Source organism: Terrapene carolina, unplaced genomic scaffold (assembly GCF_002925995.2).
Source record: "Terrapene carolina triunguis isolate 2854851 unplaced genomic scaffold, T_m_triunguis-2.0 Scaffold130, whole genome shotgun sequence".
Lineage (NCBI taxonomy): Eukaryota > Metazoa > Chordata > Testudines > Emydidae > Terrapene > Terrapene triunguis.
In genome coordinates, this window is record NW_020664481.1 from 10994391 (window position 1) to 11011240 (window position 16850).

At 39.4% G+C, this 16850-nt stretch overlaps 1 protein-coding gene across 1 annotated transcript in view; it reads right to left on the reverse strand.

Annotated features, from left to right (window-relative positions):
• STX16 (syntaxin 16) overlaps nucleotides 1–15820 on the reverse strand; it is a 28400-nt gene extending 12580 nt beyond the window's left edge. The window contains exons 1-8 of the mRNA XM_026652752.2: nucleotides 15514–15820; nucleotides 10990–11001; nucleotides 7525–7632; nucleotides 6555–6695; nucleotides 5630–5792; nucleotides 4331–4422; nucleotides 2695–2838; nucleotides 1842–1922 (exon numbers count right to left, since the gene is read on the reverse strand). Coding sequence (XP_026508537.2) covers nucleotides 1842–1922; nucleotides 2695–2838; nucleotides 4331–4422; nucleotides 5630–5792; nucleotides 6555–6695; nucleotides 7525–7632; nucleotides 10990–11001; nucleotides 15514–15594 — 822 coding nt within the window. The 5' untranslated portion in view covers nucleotides 15595–15820. The remainder of the gene's footprint in view (nucleotides 1–1841; nucleotides 1923–2694; nucleotides 2839–4330; nucleotides 4423–5629; nucleotides 5793–6554; nucleotides 6696–7524; nucleotides 7633–10989; nucleotides 11002–15513) is intronic.
• Nucleotides 15821–16850: the final 1030 nt, after the last annotated feature.

Genomic DNA, 16850 nt, shown 5'->3' on the forward strand with positions numbered 1-16850 from the left:
AATGAAAATTTTGTTTTTAGTTTCTGAAATTGGAATTGAAAATTTTTGTTTTGATTTGGTTTTCAGTTTTCTACCCCCTTCTCTCCATTCCCCCACTCAGGGGAATAGAGGGGGGAACCACCCCCACCAAAAGAAGCCAAAACTAAAATTTTAAAATCAAAACCAAACAACGATTCTTGTTTTGATTTCTTAAATCAAAATAGACAAACACCATGACAACTTTTGAAGAAAATGAAAAATGATAGAAATTTTTCATGAGAAATGCTTAATAGGGCTGGTGAAGAAATGTTAACTAGCCACTTTCATATGCAATTATCTGATGTGCAGTCAACGTAATTGCACACCTAATTAGCCTGTAAATCTGGCCCTTAAAGTATCCCAAAACAATGGCTTGTGTAATTTTCATTTTGTTATGAGGGAGGAATATTTTAATAATATTAATGGCATCAGGTTTCCAAAGTAAATTAATGCAAATCAGTTGGTATACAGAGTTTGAAATAGCTTGATAGTTTGAAATAGCTGTGCATATTAAAGCAGAAAAGAAAACTAACATATGCCTTAAAGAAAAAAGAGATACCAATCGTATTGAAAATAGCACTCTCTGTTTTACAGTATCATGATAATTTGCATATATATTTCCTGTGACTGATTAGATTTCTACCAAGTGCTTAGCTACAGCACACATCTACAGAAAACAGTCAGTATAAAATGCATATTGCGCTAAGGATCCAAGCTCTAATCAGTATACCACAAGGGACCTGTGGCAGGGTCACGAACATGACTGTATCTTTCCAGTTCTGATCATTTATTTATTTCTAGCCCATTTTGTGCAAACTGCTGGTCATTACTTTAATAATTATAGCCAGAGGATCAATGCCCTGTTTTCAGTGGTCCCCAATTCATCTTTATACACAAGCAGAAAAAAGAAACTAGATAGCAATGCATTATGCTTTTCTCCAATGGCACTTTGCTGATGACAATGTATCAGAAATCTGCAATGATATGAGAAGACTGAGTTTGCAGTAAATAGACTTCCAAGTTTCCAAAATATAATGGGCCACTGAGATTCTGAGGTTAAGCATAAACCTCTCATTCCATGTTTTTGCCAGCCATGGAAGGATTCAATTGAACAGAACAAAATCCTACATTTTTAAAAAAGAGGAAAAAAAAAAAAGCCTTTTTGTATCATTTTGCTGGAATCCAAGCTTTTCAGCTACCTCAAAGCTAAGATGTCCAGAGCAGAAGCATAAGGTTGGACTAAAATCCTAGCTGATGCAGTAGAAAAAAGGAAAATACCCACGGTTAGCTCCACAAAAAGCAATGCCTGCATATTAAGCCCAGGCCTCCAGGGACATTTGCAAACTTAGGCACCTAAAGTGAGGGATTTAAGTCCACGATGAGGGACCTAAGGAACTAGTCTTATTTTCTGTGTAAGCTGCATGAGGCTCAGCAATTGGAAGTCAGGCCACCTGTATTTACGTGCTCAACTATGGATTGGGTGCCTACTGCCAGGAACCATGTTTGAAAATGGTTGCATCTGATGAAGTGGGTTTTTTACCCATGAAAACTTATGCCCAAATAAATCTGTTAGTCTTTAAGGTGCCACTAGACTCCTTGTTATGTTTGAAAATGTTACCCAGTAAAGTTCCTGGTAGAGTCAGATCATAGATTTCACTTGCTGTTGCATCCACAATTGCCACAAAGCCATTGTACGTGACAGAAGAGGCACCAGTTATTTTTTTTTTTTTAAATTGGCCATGTTGTTTGATGGATCTACTTAAAAATATTAAAGAGTATCATGTAACAAAGTATATAGTATCTTAAACATCCTCTCTGTTTACCTTATGTAATTGTTTCAATCCCTCTTCGGTTTTTACACACGACTGCTCAACATTGTAGTCAATTCTGTCCAGAACTGTACCCTGAATAACAAACAACAGTTATAATGAGCATGCACCTGAACCTAAATAAATACTACAATTGTAACAATCAGTTACAATTAATAAGAGGGTGATAAATAGGGTTCACGGAAGATAACTGATGAACTATGCAGTCTTAAAAAAAAAGAACAGGTCAAGAAAATAAAATGTTGTCTTTAAAGGAGTTCCTAGCTTGGTTGCCTAAATAATGGGACTATTATACACCTCAAATTGTGCATGCTTTAACAGTGATCATTTCAGTTTTTAAATTATAAATGCAGATCCAGTTACTTGTAATGACCAAAAGTTTCTTGCAACTTTAACACTTTTTCATGATCCCAGGAAACAATGTTGTACTCTTGGTTAGTTTTCTCAACCCCCAAATTCCTTGCACCATGGAAATGAAAAGAAACAATGGGCATCCAAACCCTTTGGGTATGGGTATATCTACATAGCAACCGAGAGGGTGCTTCCCAGCACTGATACACAGACACACACTAGAAAAGGTTGCCAGAATTTTTTTAACATGAGCAAACATATTTTCCCCTAGCCTGGAAACTATTTTGGTGGCAGAGGGGAAAGAAAGAAGGGGGGAATATGCAAACTAGCTTGAGGCAGACACCAAGCATGGAATATTAGAGCCCAAATGGTTGAAATTTGGCAAAGTTGTAAGAAATTGAAAAGAGGGTCTTAACAGCGAGAAGTGTCAGGCAACCTTAATAACAGGCAGTGCTACCAGCTCTGTCTGTAGTGCTGATACCCTGGGTCCACACACCTGTTCCACTATCATTGATCCAAGGTCCCTAAATATTTCATTGAGATCAGAGATTGATTGTACAATCTGGCGGATTTCTCGTTCCCGCTCTTCCACCATTAATGAGTTTTGTTCCACCAATACTAACTGGTCATCCGTAAAACCCTGTAGAAATAGAAGATTTAAATGATGAGCTAACAGTAATAACATGGAACACTGGTAGTAATAAATATAAAGTATTGTCATCCTAATGCCAGGGTCTCTTTGGAACTCCCATAGCAGCCACAGACATCATTAAGAAAAAAAATCTTAGTGTGCAACTGTGCATTAAATATGTAACAGATTTAGGGCTGCCACAAAAATAATTTGGATTGCCATCTGTATTTCTGGTAGACATGATTTAAATCCAGCTATGCATAATTTAAAAAGAAGAAACTTGCACACCCAAAATAGGCTAGCAGTTAAAATGTCAGCAGGACATAAAAATCTGTCTGAAAGCAAGTTTGCCCGCATGTATAAAACCAAAGAAATGGCAAAACATACATGTCAATGGTAGTAGGTATGCCCTAGCTACTCAATGCTCAGTGTACAGAACATCTCATAAGGTTAACTGCTGTTAAAGTGTGTATACCACAGCAATGACTGTGTTTGCAGAATCATTTTGTATTACAGACAATACTATTTTTATCTCCCAAGGCCATTCACTACAAAGCACTGTGCTCATTTTCAGGCTCTCTTGTTTAGAGGTCAAGTGGAACACTACTTTTATTATGCTACTTGAAATACAGTCTACCACCTTTTCCACGAGTTTGCTGCTTAACCCTTTAGCACTGGAGGTTGTGGTGTTTTACAGTGCCAACAAACAGAGGCATACTGAGAAACACTCACATAGCAGGGGTACGCAGTTCCCTGAAACACTGCTGTGGGTACTTGTAAGGGATGCATCTGGCATGCGTGGTAACGCTAGAGATGTGTATTGTGTAATATACCAAGTAGGTGAGGTAGAGGTGAAGCATTACATTGGACCCATTCTTCGTATCTATGCTCCATAAGGTCTGTGCAGAAAACTTCAACTTCTTTGTCAAGAGGAAATAGAGTCACAGGGATCACGCCTAATGATTGCACATTGCCACCATCCAATTGAAGCTACCATCCTGCCAGCTGATGACAATTCTCTTCAGAACCCCTGCATGTGCCCTGGGAAGATGGAGTGAGGGGTGACAATGCTGCCTCTGCAGAGCTCCTAGTCCCTATCAGGGGAATGAGAGTTTGATTCCTGAACTCATGTCTCCCACACTGCAAAAATCAAAGCTAATCCCAACTTCCTAACATTATGAATGACAATCTGTGCTCTTCCTTTTCCCCCAAAATGTATGGCATGGTACATATTACTGAACACATCTTAGTGGTGACATATCAGAGCAGAAAAATACTTTTTTTAAATTAAAGTCTTTAAACCCCCCCCATTTACAATAGTGCTATTAGGAAAACACTAAGACAACTGGCAAGATGGAACTCCCATGTGGTTTGATGCATACATCAGACACAATCTGATTTTTGATTCATTCTCATGATTCTCATATTTAAGACCACAGTAAAAAAACAAACAAAAAAACCCCACTCTCCAATAAACTTCACTTAATACCTACTAACTTACCCTATCATAAAGAGTACTGTCCTCTCCATCATCCATAAGCGGGACTGACGTATCGAAGAAATGCTTGGATCTTTCTTCTCGATTCTTCATGCCTGTAAAAAGAGAAAAGCTGTGGTTGAGTATAATATTGGGATACACAAAGCAGAAAGTCACTCAGAGCCACTATTACCGGTTTGAAATACAACATTCTGAATGTTAATGTACTTTAGGTGAAATAAGATTTTTCCAGAAGCTTCAGGAGGACACAAGAGATGTGCAGGAGAGGGAAACTTATTTATGCAGAGCAATATCACGCCATTAGCCAGATTTTCCTAAGTGCCAGGCACTGAAATTTAATCACCATATACAGATGGCTATTTACAAAGCATGACCAACTTTGACTACACAAGATTCTGGTTAGCTCAACAACTCTTAATCATCATGTTCCATGAACTTCAAGTAATTCAGCATGCTCTAACATTCAGCATATCAAATTTAAAGTAATTTAAAGGTTTTTTTGTTGCCCCATCTTTAAAAAATTATTTTATTTCTTTTTGCAGAAAAGCACATTATTAGGATTGAGCAAAGCTAGAGGTGATGAGTAAATACAGATACTAAGGTGATGTGGGTACCTAGGTAGATACATGCACTATGTCTCTCACAGGGCAGCAGTTTTCAGTGTGTCACCCCGGAAGTTATTTTCTAACAGAGAAATCCTCTTAGTTGCATGTCTCCTCCTAGTCATGATCCCAAACCTTACCTGTGGCAACTATAGTGCTGTGCTACAGGGTGAAGAGATATTAGGTCAACATTAAGTGGACAAGATAAAAATAAGTTGGTGAATTTGCCTAGTTACAGAATTTTGGACACTGCACATTATATATGTGGTATATTGCACATAGCATTTTGCATCTGTGTTTTCTCTCCTCTATGGCTGTTGGACATTAACATTTATTAGCAATCGATCTCCACTTGTTGCCTGCAGCTCAAACTGTACATAAGACTTCACTCATATATATACACCTCATATTTGTACTTGTATCACGACCACGCTAAGTATATTAACTTATTTTATAAATAAGAACAAAAGAGGCACAGTTAAGTGGTTTGAGCACAGGACTTAGAGCCAGGAATTCCTGAATTCCACTACTAGCTCTTTGTGATCTTGGACAAGTCACTTAACCTCTCTGTGCTTCTGTTTCCCCAACCCAGAAAATGGGGATACCACCTTCACAGCACAAATGGAATAGGGCGAGGGTATTTGTTCAATACTTTGCAGACAGAAGGCACTGAGTACTATATGTCTTTGCAGATGCTTACGTTTGAGATAGTCAGACTGTGCATGCCTAAAGTTGGTGGATAGGTCCTGAAGCGACTGTGCTAAGCAAGACACTATGTTTCTGAGAACACGTTCTTCTTGTTCTGTACAATTACGTGACCTGCTCTGCAAGGCCTGGACTGCTCTCTGGCATCTGTGAAATAGCTGAAAAAATAATTCCCATTAGTCAAAGAATAGTAAGACATTTTAATTATCACATGGCTCAAATGCTGAATGAATGACTGTAATACTTTAACATAAGGATTTTTAAAGAAAAGTAAAGTACACTGATGTCCAGGCTGTCATTTAAATGGATATAAAAACACAGCACTCAGATGAAGACTAAAATCCAAACAACTCTGCAGCTAAATGTAAATGAAAGTTTTCTGTAAGCTAGATTTTGTAACTGATTAAAGGATTTGTGATTAAGCAAGTTATGATATTTACTTTGTGAATAAAAAAGGCATTCAAGAGAGCATGCAGGTTGTTCTGCCCAAGAACAATATTTACTCCATTAGAAAGTAATTACTTCTGTTCAGAATGGAGGTTGCATATTAGTAATACTATTTTATATTTTATAACTCCTTTACAAACATGAATTACTTGAGCCTCACAATCCTACAGCAAGGGGGTTAACATCTATATTACAGATGGGTAAACTGAGGCACAGAGCAAGTAAGTGACTTGTCATCATAGAGTCAGTCATAGAGTATGACTCCACCACCCAGGATCTCAGTGACATAGTGGAAGAACTAGGCACAGAACCCCAAAGTTCTGGCTCCCTGTTCTAACCACAAGAGCGCACTGATTATCAAACGTGAACTTTATTTCAAATAAGTCAGTGCCACACCAGGATAGAGCAAAGTAAAACTGTGGCTTCGGAAGTGAACATAATTAACATCTTCTCTGAAAATATTTTATCTGCACCTGTGTGATCTCTTGGGTAGTAATTTCTATTGCATGTTCTTCTTCGCTGCTATCATCCAAAGTAGGTCTGTTTAAATATTTGTCGTGAAGACTGGCTAATTCTTTCATCTTCTGTTTAATCCTACTGATATCATCCTGAATCTAAAAGAAATGGAGAAAGGACAGTAATGCCACAAAGGAAAAGGTTCTGACAAATATCAGATAGACTTAATTTATGTAAAGACATAATTAACAGAAGCGTGTACTGTAGAAAAATAGGCCAAATATTTTAAGCCAAAATGTACAAAGTTGGCCTCTGAGGTTTGGTCTGTGACCTTGTTGCTCTTTTGACATTTTAACTTAGTATAAACCTCCACCAGTATCCACTGGATGGGACTATGGTACTTTCAAAGATATAACTCCACTGGACTGGACCATAATACAGTCAAAGGATCATTCAAATTATATAAAAAACTAATACAAAAAACTAATATAAAATCAAAAATGTAAATGTAGAAGGGAATATGAAAAATCCAGATGGCACCTTTACCCATATCACATGGTGTTGTAATACAAACCAAGCATAATGGTTTAAATTCAAGGGAATAATTTCAAATTGGCTTCTACCAATACAACTCTAAGGTCATAAGCCAGATGTCTGCAAGCAGCGTCTTGTGCTTGTAAAGGCTGAATAAACATTTTTGTGCACATGAGGTTTTTTGTATACAGAAAAGGACATGATTGTAAATGTTGTGAGTACATTTTTGGAGGCCTTTTTGAAATCTGTACTAGTAGGTTCACTTTTTGTGCCGTGTGTCTTGCATTATGCATGTAAAACAGCATTAGAATTTACAAAAAGACTTTACTTCAACTAACTCCTTTGTAAATTACTATTACAATAAACCTTATTGCATTAAGGTTGTCACAGCTATTTTCCCAATAAAATCCTTGCACGAGAAACTACACCCAACAATAACATGCAAGTACTTACTTCTCCCACTCCATCAACCCATTTGGGAGGTAGCCGCTTTGTTACATAAACTGCTGCTTCGGGATCTAAACTGATCCCTGATACTAGTGCCATGCGATCATCAGCAAGCTATGAAGGGGAAAAGCAACAAATTTAAAGACAGAAACCGATGTCTATTCAGATTATAGACATCCAATTCAGGTATTCGTAATCACTGTAACTGCAACCTCCCTTAAAAAAGGCCATCTTAACAGAGTAGTTAATGCACTCCATGTACAGTTTACTCATTTGTGATGGATGCTCCTCATTTCCCGGCTTGTTTCTCACACATTAATTAGCAATGTCCTTGTGTCCTGCCAGGACTCGGGAGATAGAATCCACTCTGCAACTAGCGGGCAGCCACACATTTTCCTCTCTGCTTCAAAGTTGGGACTCAGGAAGCCCTTGAGCTGGAGTAAGGGAAGTGGCCTCATTCTATGTGAGAGCTTGTTGCCACTGGATCCTCATATTGGCCACATTTCTCTACAGATCAGGGCTAGCCAAAAGTTTCAAATTTCATTTCAAGGGCTTAATTTAAAAATATATATATATATATATATATATATATATATTGTTTTGTAGTCTCAAACAATAGTATGAGATTTCCAAATAACCAAAGATAATGTTTATTAGCTCCCTTTGAAGCTAAGAAAGCAAAGTTTTCTATATTCTCAGTCTCCAGTGAGTTCTTTCACATAAATACTGTATTTGATTCATTCGGAATCTCAGATACTAGGGGGACACGGGGTAGATAAGTACCTCCTAGACCAATATATTTAATAAATGATCACGTGTAAGGTCTTCTAGAACTGATATGAAGAAAACTTGGAGGATCCAAATTATGATGATCAGCAAGTTGGGGCAGCACACGGAGGGCACGGAGAATAGGAATACTTTTCCAAGAAGCCTTACAGATTCCCAAGAGGTGGAGAGTAGGGCAGAGCCCAGATGTGACTTCCCCCTGGTCCAGAGCAATGTTGGAGGTGGCAGGGGGAGGGAAGAAACCCACTCTTGCTTCCACAGCATAAGAACCCAAGTATGTTCCCCCACTATACGTTCTCAAGAGAGGAGAAGCAACACCTGCAGGCAGGCTACCCCCTCCGGGAGTCCCAAATGACTCTTATTGGCACCTTCTGAGCCTTGGAAACCAGTGACATCAAGACATCTACTCCATACTTGAACAAAAAATCTTCTGGGGGAGGAACCTTTGAAGTTTTGGTGGCCTCCCAGCCTCAGATGGGGAGGGACCAACAGAAATGCTTTTAGAAGGAAACAACCTCAAAACCATTTTGTATGTACCGGTAATTACAGTGACTCTCATAGTGAAAGCAAGCCTTTAAAAAGTGGCCCGCTAACATAATAGTATGTTCTCTAGAACAGCACAAATACAAAGAGGAAAAACATCCTGTGTATATCACAATTCATAGGAGTCACATAATTTGAATGATAGAAGATGGGTGTCATGATATAGAGTTTAATGTTATTGGAAGCTGAAGTACATTGATTTATTTACAGCAGTGTTGTAAGTTTTAAAATGAGGGTGCAGTACATTTTGAGGAGAGTTAGATAGTATACTTGAAAACAGAGCACGGATTTCTATTAAAAGATAGCATGGCTGCAACCAGATTTGAAAAGTTGAAAGGTTTTAAGGGAAAGAGAGAGAGAACTAATCACAAAGATTATCTGCAGAGTTGCAAATGCTTACAGTAAGTGTGCAGGAGCCTTATTTTCCAAATCTTACTGTTAGGGGTAGGTCAAAAAATTTTCACTTCACCCTCAAGAGGCATCTAATAAAGCCTTAAAATAAAACAAAGAAGCTAAAAAGAGCATAACATCTTTGCTCAGTCTGGCAAAGACTAAAGGCCCAGTTCTGATGTCAGATATGCCGATGCATTATATACTGTTATAGGATTTGACATAATTAATGATGAAATACACTTGTTTATCCTCAATCAGAATTGTGTCCTTAAGGTGTGGAGTGGGTGGAAGGAAGATGTCCATTTATTTCCTTACCCTAGCAATCTCTTTGTGCCCTCCCTGCCACTCCTTTTTACCCCCCAAAGCTAACAACAGAAGAATCTCAAACTGATTTAGACACATAGAACAAGGTAGTTTACCTGGATCTGTTCTTTCTGCTGAGTTAGCTGCTGTAACCTTCAGTATATTTTATTTTTTTTTATATGCGATTGAAATAACTTGTAATTAAAAAGGGAAATGAACACAGTATGTAGTTACAACAGTCAGGCTCATTACAGCTCTGTACAAACAAGGAAACTCTGAGGTAAGGCCAATAGTACAATAAACAACAACATAAACCACTTAACACTCCTATAGCACTTTCCTTCTGAGTACCTCAGAAAGAAAACTTTAACAAACCCTCACAAATCCCTTGAAGTAGTATCCTAATATAACTGATGGGTAAATAGAGGCACTGAGAGGTTAAATGACTTGTCCACAGAAAATTTATGGCAGAGCTAGAAATGAGACCTAAGTCTCTTGACGCCCAGTCCTGTGATCTAGCCACTAGACCATACTTTCTAACTTAATTCACTCAGCCTCCTCTCATTCCCACTGAAGTACTGCTGCAACGCACTGCTCCAGCTACAAACAGAACCACTCCGCTTCTTTATAGGACATTGAACGAATAATAAAATGGCTTTATTTTATAATTAAATAAAGCAGCATGAATGGTCTCTGATGATGTACCGGTACTTTATATTAAGAAAAAGTTACTGAAGTACGTTTTCTTCAGTTCATTTTGTTTGGGTTGCATTTTGAAGTAGGTTGCTGTGCCTATACAGATGGATTATACGTGATTGCGAAGGCAAGATTTTTCAAAATGTCATGTAAACCGAAGATGTCATAATAGAGAAATCCCACTAATACTACTTTGCGTAAGCAGATGGCAACATGTATATTTTGTAGCTGTGCCGACAATCAAAAGCTGTGCAAATTAATTGTTTCTAGTGTATAATGTTTTTCTAATTTAAAAGCTTAAGCTTTGAAGATCTGTTGATAATAAGGATACTCCCCCAAAGGCCCTGTTGCTGCAAACATTACTCGGCACACTGCTTAGTCCATTGAAACCTAAGGGACTACTCTCAGAAATAAGCCCTATGCCTGCTATAGTTTACAAAAGCAGGAATAACATTTAATGGTTTCACTGTATAAAGTTTTTATATATAGTGTGTACAAAGTAAATCTGGACAGTTTTATGTAAGTATATAGTAATACTGTAATGTGACTACCCTGAACATCAAAATGTCTCACAAAAGCTCTCCTTCACACTAATGAAAAAGCTGCCTCATCCTTGTATTGTGAAAAAACCATCAGTGATCTCACACTGTTAAATCTCAAAAATTAACAGTAAAAAGAAATGAGTGTTCTAACTAATCATCATCTACACTGGATGCACCATGGTGGAACAAAACATAAAAAAAATAATACCTCATCCAGCTCCTGATATGATTTGTTGATTCCATCAGCCCCATCCATTTAGGGACAGCAAAAGGTAAAAGAGAGAGAGAGAGACATAGGACAGAGATAGGGTACAGTCAGTTGAGAAAATACTGAAGCTTTATTTTTTAAAAATTGACAGTTTACCAAAACAAACCAAAGAGGCTCTTAAAACAGTAATGGCTAATAAAATACAGCATTCTCAATGTATCTATATAAGCATTTAGCCTGGTGCACAAAAGTACATTTTTCTTTAAAAGTTATTTCAGTTAAACTGGTAAACAGGAACACAATTTTTGTTTAAAAAAAATAATCAAGGAACAGTCAAGAAATTGATTTAAATACAATATATGATTTCAAATACCAACTATCAGATAGAAGAATTGCTGTGTAAAACATGTTTAATGTGAGCTGTAACAGTTGAATGTAGCAAGGATCATGTGTCCATAATATTCAAAACCCAGCATACATTTTGACACATTCAATTCAAGAAAGAGATTGGAGGACCTGTATGCATTTTGGTTTGATATTTTTATTAGGCAAAGCTTAAAAAATTGACTCAAGACACACATTTACTGATAAGCATCCCACTCACCTTAAGAGGACATAGTGAAAGGCAAAAAAAGCCACACCCAAACACCAAAAGATGCAAGAGCTAGTTTAGTATACTCTATTTATCAAATAATGTTATTGTTCTTATAGTTGAAAAGCATATAAAAGACTAGCAACTACAATATATTTGCAACTTTATCAGTGTAACCACTGTGTTATCTTTGTACTGTATGGTGTATGAATAGGAGGCCAGAAGAATCATTGAAAAATAAAAAAAGCAAACGTTACTTTTAAAGCAAGGACAAAATGCTTCAGAGGTAAAAAGGTGTCTCATGCTACACTTAAATACCTCTTATATTTACATACTCCGCTTTAGAAATAAAAAGTAATTTAAGAATGCTAAGTATTTAAACTTTGCCTGAGTATTTAAAATTTCAGTTGCATTGATTCAATGACTGTCAGTATCAGAAGGCTGAACTATTCTAATGCAGAATAAAAAAAGTTAACTTTTTACAGCAATTTCTAGTACTCATGAAGGGTGGTAGATCAACAACCCTGGAACCTGTTTATCCCAAAACAAAGTAAGACAAGGTAGTGACAATTAGGCTTTGTCAACCTGCCATTGTGCTTCAACCCTGCTCTGGAGGCACCATGTTAGGGAGGAAAAGGCAATTTGCATAGATGCTATACTGCTAGGTGTAGTGATAGGCACCCCAGACAGATATATGACAGATAGCTCGGTCTATATCGTTTTTGGCTTTCTTGCTGAGACAAACGTGGATTTAACTAAGTCACAATTATGGAACAGACAGCTGTCCACTAGGAACTAGGTCGAATTAATAATTCATTTCACACAGGGCAACAAGGAGACATGAAGCTTTTCAATCTCTGCCAGTACTGGTTGCATTTACACCAGCACTTGACAAAATAGCTTTTTATTCCATCAATGCTAGTAAAAAGGCTTTGAAAATATAAAGCTGTAAACAAGTGCTAAGTATTACTAACCCATTACCCTTTCAATGGAAACTGAATTTGATTGGCCAGCTGCTTCTACGCCTGTTTTTACGATCAGTAACATTTCTAGGTAAATATTAAAACTTTAGAATGTCTAAAAAAAATCCTGGTGATTTAACAACCTCTAATTACAATCTGGACAAATAAAATTTTAGAAAAGCCAAATAGAGTGCCAAAATAAAGTACATTTAAAATATATTACTAGGTGTGACCTTTACTATTTTATAAATGTAATTTCATAAGGAGCTTGTACAAAGATAGGTGGAATAAAGCTAACCATGAACAAAGATTAGTCAACGGCAGCTCCCAGGTTGAAATGGAATTTATAGCATTAAGTACCGTTTCTCCTTACAGAAAATGCACTAATGAAAAGCAACAGAGAAAGAAAGGAGGACCCATACGTTTACTGGAGGCTTTTCTAAATAAATGAGAAGATTGACTTAAAAGTGGAAATGGACAGAGACAATTCTATACTAATGTAGTTTCAGTTACCAGCCAGAAATCTACTTGGCTGGGCTGTCAAATGGGGTGCTTCGTTACTTACTGAAATACAATTTTTAAAACTCAATTCAAATTGGGCCTGTTTATATACATTTACAAAAGCCACTCTCTCTCGATAATTATTTCATAAGTGATTTCAAAGTAACACTGGAATCTGAAGTTTTCCATCACAGTCTGACCAGACCAAAATTTACAAACAGCCACAGGTATAGAGTTTGTCCTCTTGCACTTGAGGATTATGCTTGGTGGTATCTGCACTATGTATTATAACCACTTTGCAATAGAATACAAACAACAAAAGCTATAAAAACTGTCAGAGAAGAAAGAGGAAACAAACAATAAGATATTAAGGAGAAAAATGGAAGGACTTCTCCTTTCATATTTAAAACATCCAAATTAGAACTGCAGCATATATATAATAAGTTGCTGTATGTTTAAATTACCAATGGAGAGAATACACTCCAAGCCCCAATCCTGCAAACTGATGTACAAGGGTGGACTCCTGTGCCTGCAGAGTCCAATTAGCTTCTACATTTGCTATTATACTATGAAGTATTTTCAAGTAGCTGAAATAATATTTAGCTGAAAAAATGTACAGAGTTTTGTATGCTGGATTTTTCCATACTTAGCTGTATATATAGCAGTGGAATGTGGCTTTATTAAAACAAGCAATTAAATTTCAGAATGGAAAAATAGCAAAGCTAATTCCTACCAGGGAAAGAAAAATTGAATGACTGATACATAACTAAACATGTCAAATCACTTATGGCCCTGATCTCACCTGCAGATGTGCTAATCAGCACATCTGTGCCTGCATGGTGGCCTGCTCTAATTGCATCTTCTTGCAGGAATGGTAGCTATAACATAGACTTCATACAATGGGTCCAATTTTGAGATCCTTCCTTAAGGATTCAACAGGGGCTTTGCCTGTGAGAGTCATACATATGTATGCATATGTACATGTTCTTTAAAACAAGGAAGAATCAAACTATGAACTAAAAGTGTACCTGGATTCAGACTGACATGAAGATATAAAAAACGGAGTGGCTGCAAATGGTTTTAAAACTAGACAATTTTTATTTCATTATTGCTTTTGCTTAAATTGTTTCCTTGCTTTTTTCATCACTCTATGTACAACTGGAAAATAGATGTTTGCATTCACTAAGATAACAGAGCTAGTTGCTTTGGAAGTTCAAAGTCCTAATAAAATTCAGCTTCTAGATTGCTTCTGGGTGACAAATTCCCTAAAGGGAATGGTGTAATGTTTTGGGGTAGGTTAAAAGAGAGGCAAACAAGCACTGGCTGTGTGGACAATTATAAGCCATCCTACTTCCTTTTTTCCTACACTTTCACTAAGTGTCATTATGTGATGGTATTTTCAGAATTTGGAGATTGAATGGAATGCATCTATTGATTGAACAACTTCTACAACAAGAAACAACAAAAAGATCCGTCAGTTCTAGGATGCCATGTTACATGAGCTTCAAAAGGCATTCATGCATTGCATTTTAACAAATTTATGACACCATGCTACCGATGGGATAGCCCAGTGGTTTGAGCATTGGCCTGCTAAACCCAGGGTTCTGAGTTCAATCCTTGAAGGGGCCATTTAGGGATCTGGGGCAAAAATCTGTCTGGGGATTGGTCCTGCTTTGAGCAGGGGGTTGCACGAGATGACCTCCTGAGGTCCCTTCCAACCCTTGTATTCTATATGCCTCTTTTTTCCTTAAAATATCAGATACACATTGAAGAGAGCACAGTCATTCATTTTACTTCAGAAAAGGGAAAAAAAAAAGAGATACCAGCAACTTGTCTCAAGATAAGAAAAGGTTAAAACAATGGTGGTCAACTGCATTATAAGTTTTAACAGTGCCCACAACAAAGTGAGAAGAAGAGATCAGAATGAAAAGATAGCTTTGTTCCTTTCATCTGGGAAGGGAGGTGGGGTTGGGAGAAAAAGGAGAGACAACAACTTAATGTCTAATAATAATATGAAGATATTTAAATAATAATAAAGATTATTATTTATGGAGCAAACAGACAAGATCAGTATGATAGGACAGATCTATTCTATTCATTTTACATGGGGAGAGGACAGTGGGAGGGAGAGGCGGTCTTAGAAGTGTGGGACAAATGGAAGGTGAGAGATGAGGAGAAAAGTGTAAGGGGGAAGGAAATAGTAAGAGGAAAGGAGATAGGGAGGAGGAGAAATATAGAGTGAGGAGAAGGGTGGCAGGGGGAGAAGGTGAGGCAAAGGGGTTTACTAGGGGCAGAGGAGATGGGGTGAAGAGAGGAGGAAGGAGGAGACAAGGACACTTGCTGTCTGACTGTCCTAAGCAGATGGCATTAGAGCAGCAAGTGTGGGATACAGTAGGATGAAGGGAGGAGACTCACCGCAGCAGCCATGCTACGTGAATTCAGAGGGCTGGAGGAGCTGTAACTACTCACTTGCTCGGCCAGCAGCTGCCGGTTTTGGATCGCGTTGTTCCGCAACAACAAGAACGCGTCTGTTAAACGCCGGGTGGCCATGGCTCTACTTCTAGGGCCCCCCTGGACTCCCCGCAGAGCTGTCACGGGACCCCTCGGCACCCCCAGGGGTCCCAGCCCCGAGCCTTCAAGGGCCCTCCCTGCACTGCCAGGGGTCCCAGCCCCGCGCCTTCAAGCGCCCTCCCTGCACTGCCAGGGGTCCCCGGATTCCTCGACTCCCCTTCGGCCTGCACGGGACACCCCGAACCCCCCAATGGCTTCTCTATCTAAGGACTCCCAGGTCAGGCTTGTGCCCTGAGCATCCCCCCCCCCCGCACCCCAGGGAGCCCCTGAGCCTCCCCCGCTGTCCCAAGGCGCCTGGCTCGCCTAGGCCTGGGGCGCCCGCTCTAGCTCAGCCCAGACACCCCGGGGCGGTTACAGCGCGAGTCCCCGGCGGCTCCTTCCCGCCGCTCACAGGGACCAAGGAGCGGGAACGAGCCCCGACTCCCTGCGGCAGCCCCCGGCTTCATCCAGCCTTCCTCCCCGGATCTGACTGCGGCCCGGCTCACTTCCGCGTGGTGCATCGCTAGTACTCCTTCCCCCGGCCCGCGCGCCGCGGCACCATCGTTCCGGCCCCGGGGCGGCCTGGGCACCCGCCCAGAATGGGAGGGGATGAGCGGGGTGAGGGTGGGAAGACTTTCCGCCTGAGACTGAGATCTTGAGGGATTCCTCAGGGCTGCCCCACTGTCCCCAGCATCACTGGGCAGCGCCATGGGGGTTAGGGTGACCAGATGTCCCGATTTTATAGGGACAGTCCCGATTTTTGGGTCTTTTTCTTATATAGGCTCCTATTACCCCCCACCCCGGTCCCGATTTTTCACACTTGCTGTCTGGTCACCCTAATGGGGGTTGCCCCCAGTGCCAAGCCTGTGGGTGCTGCAAGTGTCATGGGGCCTTTGCTAGGGTTGCCAACATTGTATTTCAAAAACAAGGGACTGTTTTCTTAGCACCTCTGCCCCACCCCTCCTCTGGGTATTATTAATTATTATTAATAATAATATAATTAATAAGCAGTACTCATCTATATTCGCCAGCGGTATTTTTTGCAGCACTCAGCAATTCCTGAGCTTGTTGTACAGAGATGAAAAAATAAGGGATGGATGTCCCTCGTAATAAGGGACTGTTGCCGGGGCCATCCCAAGTTTGTAACAATGTCCTCGAGGGGTCACTGTCTGCAGGGACCAAACTCCCTGAAAGCTTAAACCGGTACTGATCAGGGCCGGCTCCAGGGTTTTTGCCGCCCCAAGCAGCGCAAAAAA